The following is a 14,691-nucleotide window of genomic DNA, read 5'->3' on the forward strand; positions in this document are numbered from 1 at the left end:
ATGCTGGGTATTGTTAGACTTCTAAATATTGGCCCATCAAGTAGGCTGCAGTGATACAAGACTGCTATAATACTAATTATTTTGTAATCAGCAATGACACTTTGAACATATTTCCAAGTTAACTGATACTGTTTTCTACTAAATGTCATTTTATCTACTATAGTCCCTCCTATTTCTGTACGCATCAAACAAATCAATATTATTTTTTACACCAGTGTTCATTTAGACTGATCCATATTCACCCTTGTATTTTCTGAGCATCATCTCTCATATCCCGTTTTGTCACCCTGGGATCAAACCCACTCCTCCCTGTTGTGAGAACTTCATCAGTTCTTTCAGACTGAGCAAAAATACTCCCAGTGTGTGTCTGGAAGTGTATTTATTTCCCTCTCTTGAGCAATATTTTTGTTAGGTATGTTGGGTTTAGAACGCTAAGTTAATAGGTGTATCCCTCAGTCATTTGACATTACTCCAATACCGTTTTTCTTCTATTATTCCTGCCAGGATCCATTCAAATTACTGTTCCATTATAACTAATCTCTTTTCTTCATTTGATTTGGTCTTTTACTTTCTTTATAAAGTGAATTTATTGGGGCGCCTGGGTGGCTCAGTCGTTAAGCGTCTGCCTTCGGCTCAGGTCATGATCTCAGGGTCCTGGGATCGAGCCATGCATCGGGCTCCCTGCTCCACGGGAAGCCTGCTTCTCCCTCTCCCCCCTGCTTGTGTTCCCTCTCTCGCTGTCTCTCTCTCTCTCTCTCTCAAATAAATAAATAAAATCTTTAAAAAATAAAAAAAAAATAAAAATAAAGTGAATTTATTTTTACTTATCTTGATTAAGACCAATTGTGTGGGGGGCGGAGCAAGATGGCGGAGGAGTAGGAGACCTGGATTTCGTCTCCTCTCAGGAATTCAGCTGGATAGGGATCAAACCATTCTGAACACCTACAAACTCAACTGGAGATCGAAGAAAAGAAGAGCAACAACTGTCTCAGCAGAAAAGCGACCACTTTCTGGAAGGTAGGACGTGCGGAGAAGTGAATCCGAGGCGATATTCGGGAGGATAGACGGCGGGGGAGGGGCCTCCGTCGGCCGCTTCTGGCAAGTGATAGAGCCGCGGAGCCCAAAATCGGAACTTTTAAAAGTCTGCTCCGCCGAGGGACGTCACTCTGGTGGCTAAGCGGGGGGTGGAACCCTCCGGGACAGTGTGGTCTCAGGACCCTCGGGGTCACAGAAAGACCGGGGGTGCCTGAGGGCAGCAGAGCTCCCAGGTAACGCAGCAGGGAAGCCGGCTGCAGAGGCGGAGCCCAGGCGCGGGCTCTCAGCTGGGGTTGCCATTAACCGCGATCCGCGGCCCAGTCGGGCCCCTGCTCCTCCAGCAGGGACCCAACAAGCGGCCGATCCGGGGAGACTCACCTTCCTCCCCCGGGAGGAGCCGCGCGGGAGGGCACCGCAGGGATCTGCTGGGTTTGGAGACTCCACCCGGGGTCGGGTGCCAGAGAGAGAAACGCGCGGTCACAGGCCGGTTGAGCACGGAGTGCGGCCGGAGACCGGGGAGACGGGAGTGACTGACGGCTTTTCTCTGGGGGCTCACTGAGGAGCGGGCCCCGAGTTCTCGGCTCCTCCGGGGCGGAGATTGGGAGGCCGCCATTTTCACTCTCCGCCTCCAAAGCTGGACGGAAAGCTCGCAGGGAACAAAAGCCCCGGAGAGCAAACCCGAGCAGATTACTTAGCCGGGAGGGGGCAAGGGCGGGGCTATTCCGCCTCCGGCAGAGACATTTGGAAACCACGGCAACAGGCCCCTCCCCCGAAGATCAGCGAGAACAGCCGGCCAAGACCAAGTTTACCGATCAATGAGAACGGCAGAACTCCAGCACTAAGGGACTACTGCACATAGAATTCACGGCTTTTTTACCATGATTCCTTAGTCTTTTAAAGTTAATTTTTTTTTTAACTGTCTTTTTGTCTTTTTATTTCTTTTTGAATTTTTCTTTTTCCCTTTTTCAAACAACATCTTATCAATCCCTTTTTTTAAAAAAAACATTTTTATTTTTCATTTTTAGAGTCATATTCTATCCCTTCATAGTAGTTACCCATATTTTTGGCTTATATATATAAGTTGTTCTCTCTTTAAAATTTTGAGATAGTTTCTTCTAACAGATTAAAATATACCCTAAATCTCTAGTATATGGTGTTCTCTATTCCCCTGCCTGATCACATCCTCTCCCTTTTTTTTTCTTTTTCTTTTTTCTTTTTTTAAATCCTCTTTCTTTTTTCAAACAACTTCTTATCAATTCCTTTTATAAAATTTTTTATAATTTCCATTTTTACAGTCATTTTCCATCCCTTCATCATATCAACCCTTATTTTTGTACATATATAAGTTTTTCTTTCTTTAAAATTTTGGGAGACACTTTCTTCTAAAAGACCAAAACACACCCCAAATCTAGTGTGTGGCACTGATCTATATACCATATAGATCATATTTGATCACATTCTGGTTTTTCTTTTGTTGTTGTTCTTTTGTTTGTTGTTGTTTTTATCTTTATCTTTTTCTTTTTTTTTCTTTTTTTTTTCTCTCTTTCCCCTTCTTATCCCACTGCTTCAGGTCTTTTCTGATTTGTTTAGAGTATATTTTCTGGGGACGTGGTTACTCTGCTAGCATTTTGTTCTCTCATTAATCTATTCTCCTCTGCACAAAATGACGAGACGGAAAAAATCACCTCAACAAAAAGAACAAGAGGCAGTACCGACTGCCAGGGACCTACTCAATACGGACATTAGTACGATGTCAGATCTAGAGTTCAGAATCATCACTTTAAAGATACTAGCTGGGCTTGAAAAAAATATGGAAGTTATTAGAGAAACTCTTTCTGGAGAAGTAAAAGAGCTAAAATCCAACCAAGTAGAAATCAAAAAGGCTATTAATGAGGTGCAATCAAAAATGGGGGCACTAACTGCTAGAATAAATGAGGCAGAAGAGAGAATCAGTAATATAGAAGATGAAATGCTGGAAAATAAAGAAGCTGAGAAAAAGAGAGATAAACAACTACTGGATCATGAGGGCAGAATTCGAGAGATAAGTGATACCATAAGACGAAACAACATTAGAATAATTGGGATCCCAGAAGAAGAAGAAAGAGAGAGGGGGGCAGAAGGTATAATGGAGCAAATTATAGCAGAGAACTTCCCTAATTTGGGGAAAGAAACAGGCATGAAAATCCAGGAAGCACAGAGAACCCCTCTCAAAATCAATAAAAATAGGTCAACTCCCCGACATCTAATAGTAAAACTTACAAGTCTCACAGACAAAGAGAAAATCCTGAAAGCAGCTCGGGAGAAGAGATATGTAACCTACAATGGTAGAAACATTAGATTGGCAACAGACCTATCCACAGAGACCTGGCAGGCCAGAAAGGACTGGCAGGATATATTCAGAGCACTAAATGAGAAAAATATGCAGCCAAGAATACTCTATCCAGCTAGGCTGTCATTGAAAATTGAAGGAGAGATAAAAAGTTTCCAGGACAAAAAAAACTAAAGGAATTTGCAAACACAAAACCAGCCCTACAGGAAATCTTGAAAGGGGTCCTCTAAGCAAAGAGAGACCCTAAAAGCAACATAGACCAGAAAGGAACACAGACAATATATGGTAACAGTCACCTTACAGGCAATACAATGGCACTAAATTCCTATCTTTCAATAGTTACCTTGAATGTAAATGGGCTAAATGCCCCAATCAAAAGACACAGGCTAACAGACTGGATTAAAAAACAAGATCCATCGATATGCTGTCTGCAAGAGACTCATTTTAGACCCAAAGACACCCCCAGATTGAAAGTGAGGGGGTGGAAAACCATTTACCATGCTAATGGACACCAAAAGAAAGCTGGGGTGGCAATCCTTATATCAGACAAATTAGATTTTAAACCAAAGACTGTAATAAGAGATGAGGAAGGACACTATATCATACTTAAAGGATCTATCCAACAAGAAGATCTAACAATTGTAAATATCTATGCCCCTAACATGGGAGCAGCCAATTATATAAGGCAATTAATAACAAAAGCAAAGAAACACATCAACAACAATACAATAATAGTGGGGGACTTTAACATCCCCCTCACTGAAATGGACAGATCATCTAAGCAAAAGATCAACAAGGAAATAAAGACTTTAAATGACACACTGGACCAAATGGACTTCACAGACATATTCAGAACATTCCACCCCAAAGCAACGGAATACACATTCTTCTCTACTGCCCATGGAACATTCTCCAGAATCGACCACATCCTAGGTCATAAGTCAGGTCTCAACCGGTACCAAAAGATTGGGATCATTCCCTGCCTATTTTCAGACCACAATGCTTTGAAACTAGAACTCAATCCCAAGAGGAAAGTCGGAAAGAACTCAAATACATGGAGGCTAAAGAGCATCCTACTGAAGAATGAATGGGTCAACCAGGAAATTAAAGAAGAATTAAAAAAATACATGGAAACTAATGAAAATGAAAACACAACTGTTCAAAATCTTTGGGATGCAGCAAAGGCAGTCCTAAGAGGAAAGTATATAGCAATACAAGCCTTTCTCAAGAAACAAGAAAGGTCTCAAGTACACAACCTAACCCTACACCTAAAGGAGCTGGAGAAAGAACAGCAAATAAAGCCTAAACCCAGCAGGAGAAGAGAAATCATAAAGATCAGAGCAGAAATCAATGAAATAGAAACTAAAAGAACAGTAGAACAGATCAACGAAACTAGGAGCTGGTTCTTTGAAAGAATTAACAAGATTGATAAACCCCTGGCCAGACTTATCAAAAAGAGAAGAGAAATGACCCAAATCAACAAAATCATGAATGAAAGAGGAGAGATCACAACCAACACCAAAGAAATACAAACAATTATAAGAACATATTATGAGCAACTCTATGCCAGCAAATTAGATAACCTGGAAGAGATGGATGCATTCCTAGAGATGTATCAACTACCAAAACTGAACCAGGATGAAATAGAAAACCTGAACAGACCTATAACCACTAAGGAAATTGAAGCAGTCATCAAAAATCTCCCAAAAAACAAAAGCCCAGGGCCAGATGGCTTCCCAGGGGAATTCTACCAAACATTTCAAGAAGAATTAATACCTATTCTTCTGAAACTGTTCCAAAAAATTGAAACGGAAGGAAAACTTCCAAACTCATTTTATGAGGCCAGCATTACCTTGATCCCCAAACCAGACAAAGACCCCATCAAAAAGGAGAATTACAGACCAATATCCCTGATGAACATGGATGCAAAAATTCTCACCAAAATACTAGCCAATAGGATCCAACAGTACATTAAAAGGATTATTCACCATGACCAAGTGGGATTTATCCCTGGGCTGCAAGGTTGGTTCAACATCCGCAAATCAATCAATGTGATACAGTACATTAACAAAGGAAAGAACAAGAATCATATGATCCTCTCGATAGATGCCGAAAAAGCTTTTGACAAAGTACAGCATCCTTTCTTGATCAAAACTCTTCAGAGTATAGGGATAGAGGGTACATACCTCAATATCATAAAAGCCATCTATGAAAAACCTACAGCAAATATTATTCTCAATGGGGAAAAACTGAGAGCTTTCCCCCTAAGGTCAGGAACGCGGCAGGGATGTCCACTATCACCACTGCTATTCAACATAGTATTGGAAGTCCTAGCCACAGCAATCAGACAACAAAAAGAAATCAAAGGCATCCAAATTGGCAAAGAAGAAGTCAAACTCTCACTCTTTGCAGATGATATGATACTTTATGTGGAAAACCCAAAAGACTCCACCCCAAAACTGCTAGAACTCATACAGGAATTCAGTAAAGTGGCAGGATATAAAATCAATGCACAGAAGTCAGTGGCATTCCTATACACCAACAACAAGACAGAAGAAAGAGAAATTAAGGAGTCGATCCCATTTACAATTGCACCCAAAACCATAAGATACCTAGGAATAAATCTAACCAAAGAGACAAAGGATCTGTACTCAGAAAACTATAAAATACTCATGAAAGAAATTGAGGAAGACACAAAGAAATGGAAAAACGTTCCATGCTCATGGATTGGAAGAACAAATATTGTGAAGATGTCAATGCTACCTAGAGCAATCTACACATTCAATGCAATCCCCATCAAAATACCATCCACTTTTTTCAAAGAAATGGAACAAATAATCCTAAAATTTGTATGGAACCAGAAAAGACCCCGCATAGCCAGAGGAATATTGAAAAAGAAAAGCAAAGCCGGTGGCATCACAATTCCGGACTTCAAGCTCTATTACAAAGCTGTCATCATCAAGACAGCATGGTACTGGCACAAAAACAGACACATCGATCAATGGAACAGAATAGAGAGCCCAGAAATGGACCCTCAACTCTATGGTCAACTAATCTTCGACAAAGCGGGAAAGAATGTCCAATGGAACAAAGACAGTCTCTTCAACAAATGGTGTTGGGAAAATTGGATAGACACATGCAGAAGAATGAAACTGGACCACTTCCTTACACCACACACAAAAATAGACTCCAAATGGTTGAAAGACCTCAATGTGAGACAGGAGTCCATCAAAATCCTAAAGGAGAACACAGGCAACAACCTCTTTGACCTCAGCCGAAGCAACTTCTTCCTAGAAACATCGCCAAAGGCAAGGGAAGCAAGGGCAAAAATGAACTATTGGGACTTCATCAAGATAAGAAGCTTTTGCAAAGCAAAGGAAACAGTTAACAAAACCAAAAGACAACCGACAGAATGGGAGAAGATATTTGCAAATGACATATCAGATAAAGGGCTAGTATCCAAAATCTATAAAGAACTCATCAAACTCAACACCCAAAGAACAAAGAATCCAATTAAGAAATGGGCAGAAGACATGAACAGACATTTTTCCAAAGAAGACATCCAAATGGCCAACAGACACATGAAAAAGTGCTCAATATCGCTCGGCATCAGGGAAATCCAAATCAAAACCTCAATGAGATATCACCTCACACCAGTCAGAATGGCTAAAATTAACAAGTCAGGAAACGACAGATGTTGGCGGGGATGCGGAGAAAGGGGAACCCTCCTACACTGTTGGTGGGAATGCAAGCTGGTGCAGCCACTCTGGAAAACTGTATGGAGGTTCCTCAAAAAGTTGAAAATAGAGCTACCATATGATCCAGCAATTGCACTACTGGGTATTTACCCCAAAGATACAAAAGTAGGGATCCGAAGGGCTACGTGCACCCCGATGTTTATAGCAGCAATGTCCACAATAGCCAAACTGTGGAAAGAGCCAAGATGTCCATCGACAGATGAATGGATAAAGAAGATGTGGTATATATATACAATGGAATATTATGCAGCCATCAAAAGGAATGAGATCTTGCCATTTGCAACGACGTGGATGGAACTGGAGGGTATTATGTTGAGTGAAATAAGTCAAACAGAGAAAGACATGTATCATATGATCTCACTGATATGAGGAATTCTTAATCGCAGGAAACAAACTGAGTGTTGTTGGAGTGGGGGGTGGGGTGGGAGGGATGGGGGGACTGGGTGATAGACACTGGGGAGTGTGTGTGCTCTGGTAAGCGCTGTGAATTGTGCAAGACTGTTGAATCTCAGATCTGTACCTCTGAAACAAATAATGCAATATATGTTAAGAAAAAAAAAAAAAGAAGAAGAAGAAGAAGGTAGCGGGAGGGGAAGAATGAAGCGGGGGAAATCGGAGGGGTAGACGAACCATGAGAGACGATGGACTCTGAAAAACAAACAGGGTTCTAGAGGGGAGGGGGGTGGGAGGATGGGTTAGCCTGGTGGTGGGTATTTAGGAGGGCACATTCTGCATGGAGCACTGGGTGTTGTGCACAAACAATGAATCATGGAACACTTCATCTAAAACTAATGTTGTAATGTAAGGGGATTAACATAAGAATAAAAAAATTAAAAAAAAAAAAAAAAAAAGACCAATTGTGTGTTGCTTTGTTTTGTTTTGTTTTGTTTTGTTTTGTTTTATCACAGTTGGGACTATGTACTCTTGAATTAGAGGATTTATCCATCCTGGAAAATTCTCAGTATTCTCTTAGAAAACGGTCTCTCTTCTATTCTGTATTCTCCTATAATGAAACTCCTATCAGAAATATGTTTGGCCATCTCTTCCAAACTCCTAGTCTCTCTTTTTTTTAATTTTTTTATTAACATACAATGTATTATTTGTTTCAGGGGTACAGGTCTGTGATTCATCAGTCTTACACAATTCACAGTGCTCACCATAGTATGTACTATGTATATGTACTCCCCAATGTCCATCACCAGCCACCCCATCCCTCCCACCCCCTTCCACTCCAGCAACCCTCAGTTTGTTTCCTGAGATTAAGGGTCTCTTAGGGTTTGTCTCCCTCTCTGGTTTTGTCTTGTTTCATTTTTCCCTCCCTTCCCCTATGATCCTCTGTCTTGTTTCTCAAATTCCTCATATCAGTGAGATCATATGATACTTGTCTTCCTCTGATTGACTTATTTCACTTAGCATAATACCCTCTAGTTCCATCCACGTCATTGCAAATGGCAAGATTTCCTCTTTTTGATGGCTGCATAATATTCCATTGTATATATATACCACATCTTCTTTATCTATTCATCTGTTGATGGACATCAAGGCTCTTTCCATAGTTTGGCTATTGGGGACACTGCTGCTATAAACATTGGGGTTCATGTGCCCCTTCGGATCCCTACATTTGTATCTTTGGGGTAAACACCCAGTAATGCAATTGCTGGGTCGTACGGTAGCTCTATTTTCAACTTTTTGAGGAACCTCCACACTGTTTTCCAGAGTGGCCAAACTCCTAGTCTCTTAAAACCATTGGTTTACATTTTAACCTGTACCACATTATGGACAATTTCCCACATCTATCTTCCAGTTCACAAATTTTATCTTTGGCACTGACAAGCTTGCTGTTTTAACCCATCCACTGAGCCTTTTTTTTTATTCCAATAGCTAAAATTATATTCTATTGAATAGCTCTTCTTCTAATATACTTGTTTTCTGTTTTAGGTTTCAATTCTTTCTTTTATGCTTTAATTAACATAAAATGTATTTGTTTTGTGTTCTGCTTCAAATTGTTATTTTATTTTCTCAAGTTTCAGGGGAACCCAATCTTCCAGTATATGGTATATGCTTACTTCTACTCACAACAGAATAGCCCTTTGTTTGAATTGTAATGTTTGATGATGAGTGCCCCTTGAATAGGGCGTGGTTCCCTCTGGAGATGTGGATGGCGTGCTACCTGAATGTTCTCTAGGAATGCTTTTATATATGCTCTGCTTGAAACATCAGATGCACCATAAATCTGAGTCCAATATTTAAATTAACTTCCCATTCTGGATCACATAGGTACTGCAGGATCTCATTTTCCCCCATGTATTGCATTTTTTTTCCAATTTCTCACCTTTTTTTTTCCAGTTTCCTAAGTGCTCAGTGCATGTAAGGGACAGACTTCCTCCCCTCCACAACCTCCTCAAGACTACCAGAATATCAGCTCATGCACTTAAATTCCAAGTTTGTCCATTCCTCTATCTAAAAACAACTGTATGGTTCTACTTTTCCGCTTGTCCTTGGAAATTGTTTCTTTTTGTAATCTCATCTATGATTTTTTAAACTTTATTAAATTTTACTTAGTGAAATTAGCAAGGGATATTTCATATTGTTTTAGGCCTCCATCTGGCAGGTTCCCAAACTCTCGGACACTGTGAAAGCCACAACAGCCTAGAACTGCCTATATTCTCATTTACAGTATGTAAGACAGAAATTCACTTATACTTTATAAAGTCATTGCTATTATTTTGTGTTTCCCGTCATACACAGTCAAAAATAATCCTGTTATACCTTTGACTCTTTCAATTGGAAAATAAAAGACTAAGGGAGACACATTAATATTGGCAAAATAGCAAAGGAACTGCCATCCTTGCTAAATAAAAGCAGTTTTGAAATGCATTGTACCGTGGAGAGAAGGAAGAACCTTTCACACCTGCAAATGACTAAAATTGCCTCTAAAGTTCTCCTTCTGCTTTTTTGTTTTTTTAAAGATTTTATTTATTTGACAGAGAGAGACACAGTGAGAGAGGGAACACAAGCAGGAGGGAGTAGGAGAGGGAGAAGCAGGCTCCCCGACGAGCAGGGAGCCCAATGTGGGGCTCAATCCCAGGACCCTGGGATCACGACCCGAGCCGAAGGCAGACGCCCAACCGACTGAGCCACCCAGGCGCCCCTCTCCTTCTGCTTTTTAAAATTTCCCCACATCATCAGAAACATAATAAACCAAAATGTGTTTTAAGAAAATAAGAAACAGAAAAGAAAGGCAAAAGCTGAAAGGGACATATATGTATCTTAATCATATATTTTGACTCTAGCGCAAAGCCTCACATCCCAAGCACCCCTACTTCCTCCAAATAAATAAATAAATAAATAAATAAATAAATAAATAAATAAAACAAAACACTATTATCATGTCCTGACATCTACTCCATCCCTTCCCTTCATTCTTTTTTTTTTTTTTTAAAGATTTTATTTATTTATTTGACAGAGAGAGACACAGCGAGAGAGGGAACACAAGCAGGGGGAGTGGAGGAGGGAGAAGCAGGCTTCCTGCTGAGCAGGGATCCCGATGCGGGGCTCGATCCCAGGACCCTGGGATCATGACCTGAGCCGAAGGCAGACGCTTAACGACTGAGCCACCCAGGCACCCCCCTTCCCTTCATTCTTAATCTGAAAGCCCTGTTCCATTGCACTTATTAAATGCATTCACCTCAAATTTTATAGCCAAGCGCCATCCTTCTAATGATGCCTCCTTCTAGGCATCTAGAACTTACCGTGAACTGAATATGTACACACTGAGGGCCTTCCCTGCGGAGGCCTGCTGCACAAAGCGCTCTACTGGAGTAGACAAAGTCTGCACAATTACCTGGCCTTCCAGTTGGCAGGGTCCCCTCATAGTCGCTGTTCAGGATCACAGCCAGACCCACCGAGTGGGCCGGGAGGACGGAGCTGCTGAGGTCCACGCGCGTCAAGCTCTCAGGCTCTTTCTCTGAGCCCTCCACGGCGTTTCTTGGGCTGTCCTGTCCAGTGGCCTCCCTTTCTTGGCCTTTGCGCCAGGGTCTCAGCACGACATGAACGATGCTCTGCTGATCCAGGTCACAGCTCTAGGTGGGTGCAAGGCAGAAACAGACGAGAAAGAGCAAGCGTTAAAATGCCAAGTAAGGTTTAACTTGTCCTCAATCCCAGAGTACGCAGAAGAGCCTAAAATCTGTTTGGGTCCAAGGTTGCATATAGTCATGGAACTTGAGAGACGAACCACCTGTGACTGATGGAGGTGGACACACTGTCCCTGTCAGCACATGTGTGGGCAACAAAGGCAACACGGCACTGGGGCCACAAACCGAAATGTGGGCGCAAATGGACCACAGCAACAGAAAACCAGAGTAATAGTCAAAGCAACAGGAGATCGAGCAGGGCAGAAATGTACCACACTGCATATTTAAGCACAGTGAAAAGCAATATTCTTTTAAAATTGATTTACTTCAGAAGTGATGTGTCCTCCCAATTATCAAATATATTTCCTAGAAAAAAGTGAAAGTTAAGAAACCTGAAAAGCTCTCTCATTTAATATTTAGTTATCCAGAAGCAATTGTTCTTGTTTTTTTTATTTCCTAGAAAAAAGTGAAAGTTAAGAAACCTGAAAAGCTCTCTCATTTAATATTTAGTTATCCAAAAGCAATTGTTCTTGGTTTTTTTATTTCCTAGAAAAAAGTGAAAGTTAAGAAACCTGAAAAGCTCTCTCATTTAGTATTTAGTTATCCAGAAGCAATTGTTCTTGTTTTTTTTATTTCCTAGAAAAAAGTGAAAGTTAAGAAACCTGAAAAGCTCTCATTTAATATTTAGTTATCCAGAAGCAATTGTTCTTGGTTTTTTTATTTCCTAGAAAAAAGTGAAAGCCAATTATCAAATATAAATACCAGCATCCATCTCCATTTTTTTTTAAAGATTTTATTTATTTATTTATTTGAGAGAGAGACTGAGAGAGAGAGAGCATGAGAGGGGGGAGGGTCGGGAGGGTCAGAAGGAGAAGCAGACTCCCTGTCGAGCAGGGAGCCCGATGCGGGACTCGATCCAGGGACTCCAGGATCATGACCTGAGCCGAAGGCAGTTGCTTAACCAACTGAGCCACCCAGGTGCCCCCATCTCCATTTTAAAAAGCACAGAGAGTTGGTTATTGCCAATTACAGCGCATTTTTCTCTACAATTTAAAATAATTGTGTTTATGGTAGACTCCACACGCACCCCCTATGTCACCAGCAAACACATCCCCACAGCAATGGGGAAGCAAGTGAGTAGCATCCCCAGGCCACCCCAGCCAATACCACAATTAAAATCAGTGAATATTTGCAAAAATCATCTGTGCCGATATATTGATGTGTATGAACAGAAGACTGTAAAATTGACTAGAATTAAAGTTTGAAGTCATACTTTGCTAGGAGTATAACTAGACTACCAGAGATCAAAGCCCTGTCTCAGAATATCTACTGGATAGAACATCACTCATCTGTCTTCGGCCCTCCTCCCTCAGAGCCAGGACCTCGTTATCTCAGTAAACCCCCGAAATTTCAATATCTACAAACCACCTGTAGTCATGCTCTCATCATAGCAATGTTCAAACAACACCATGCACGCACAATGATGCTAATGACAGTCCTAACTGGCCCCCATCTTCCCTCCAGTGCTCCACAGCTGTCACCAGCAAATATTGAAGAGTGGTGCCCATTATGCATCAGCATTTCGTGCGGACACACCACCGTGGACTCAGAAGGTCACAGGACGCCCTCTGGGCCTCAATCCCATTTCTGCCTCTTCCGCACCCCATGCCCCAGACCTCTGTCACATGGACACACTTGCTGTCCCTGCCACCTGTCCTCCCAGCTCTGTGGTCACTGGGTCGTCAATCTCTGTCCCCTTAGCCTGCCCCCACCTGCATCCCCCATTTCTGTCAAATCACTGCCCTCCCACACGGTATTGTGGGTCAAACCCTCCCCGGCCACCTACAACTCTGATTATCCTCCTATGTCTTCTGAAGGCTTCAGTATCACCGCCTTGGGTTCCTCCGCCCTACCCTTACACCCAGCGAGGTGCTAAGAGTAACTAATTCTGCCTCAAAAATAGCCTTCACATCTTCTGCTCCCTTACTTCTCAATTGCCATCTCCCCATTTTAAGCCTTCATCATTATACTAGCTTTGCAATGGCTCCCTGACCACTCATCTCTCCCTATAATCCATTAGTGACGCGTTTCTGGAGTGTGCTACATAATCTTTTCCAATGTCTCCCTATTACCTATTACATAGAATCTGACATCTCACTATCATCTTCAGGTGTGTTTAGACTTTTCTCCATTGTAGATCAGCTACCTTATGATTTTATCTCCTTTCCTCTCCTACTCCTGTCCTTGATTTGGGCTCCGTCGCGTGACTGGCTTTGGCCAGTTTGACTGAATCACGGCCTTTAAATGTACCTGTGCCACTGCTGGTGGTCAGCGAGAGAGCACCCCTGGGTAGTTTCCGCCTCCTCAGCCTGGGCCCCACATGTGCACGGGGCGCAGTCCCGCGCTCAGCCGCAGGGAGGACCGGGTGCCCCTGCACTCACAGCGGGGGCAGAACCTTCCAGGGGAGGGGCGGCACCGCAGACCCCCAGGTGACCTGGACGGGACACTCCCTGATGTATGGCACTGACATTCTGTGGTTGTGCATTAGGCAGTAAGAGCTGACAATATTTATTTTCCATTCTAATTGGACTAATAGATATTCTATCACTATTTATCACGGCCTCTGTGTTCAGCCAGAACTCTAGGAATCGTACAGAGCCTTCAGCCTAAGTCATTTCAAATAAACCAACACCAAGATCTGAGTACCCTTGAGCGGGCATGCAAGGGCAGGAGCTGTGCAACAAGGGGGAAACCGTCGAGAATGAGTCTCCTAACGTCCCGAGGTTTTTATCCATAGTGTGTTCCTTTCAAGGAGACTCAAGAATTCAGAGAAAATTCCTCTCTCGACGTTCAGGACTTTTGTGCTTCAGATAAAAGTGATACCTTTCTTTCTCATCTGAATGCCAGCAATCTTTGCCTGCCATGTGCTTCTTGCAGTTGGTCGGAGTGTGGGCAGGACTTGGGGGGGGGGGGGGGGGGTGCCTGTGTGTGTGTGTGTGTGTGTGTGTGTGTGTCTGACTTTCAGACTCAGTTTAGAAATTCTTGACAACAGCAGCTGGGTCATACTTTTATCTTTATTTACCAGAATGCCTCACACAGCGCTTGGAACCTAGTAGATAGAGAACATATGTCCGTGAATGGGAAAGTCAAAGGACTGGGGCAGAAACAAAAATAAATGAAGGAAGAAATATAAATAGTCATAAACTCAATACCTAAAGTGCTCCATGGGGAACCAGAAGCTTGTGGAAGAAAGAACATGGAATTTAAAGCCAGATAGATGTAATCTATTAGCTGTACGATTTTTGGCAAATGACTTCTCCTCCCTAAGCTCTAGTTTCTACATCTGTCGTTGGCAATAATAGCACCAACTTTGAAGACTGCTCTGAAGATTTAAGGAAACAGAAGGAGTGCAGAGCCCAATCCACAGCAATAACTC

The 14,691-nt window shown here is 42.1% G+C and overlaps 1 protein-coding gene across 4 annotated transcripts in view; it reads right to left on the reverse strand.

Annotated features, from left to right (window-relative positions):
* PRKN (parkin RBR E3 ubiquitin protein ligase) overlaps positions 1-14,691 on the reverse strand; it is a 1,287,790-nt gene that overhangs the window by 860,164 nt on the left and 412,935 nt on the right. For all 4 annotated transcript variants that reach the window (XM_064598332.1, XM_045865856.3, XM_045865855.1 and 1 more), the window contains exon 3: positions 10,967-11,204. In XM_064598332.1, coding sequence (XP_064454402.1) covers positions 10,967-11,204 — 238 coding nt within the window. The remainder of the gene's footprint in view (positions 1-10,966; positions 11,205-14,691) is intronic.

This window comes from Mirounga angustirostris, unplaced genomic scaffold, assembly GCF_029215605.1.
Source record: "Mirounga angustirostris isolate CCGP_5_RB_7025 unplaced genomic scaffold, mMirAng1.0.hap1 SCAF_8, whole genome shotgun sequence".
NCBI lineage: Eukaryota > Metazoa > Chordata > Mammalia > Carnivora > Phocidae > Mirounga > Mirounga angustirostris.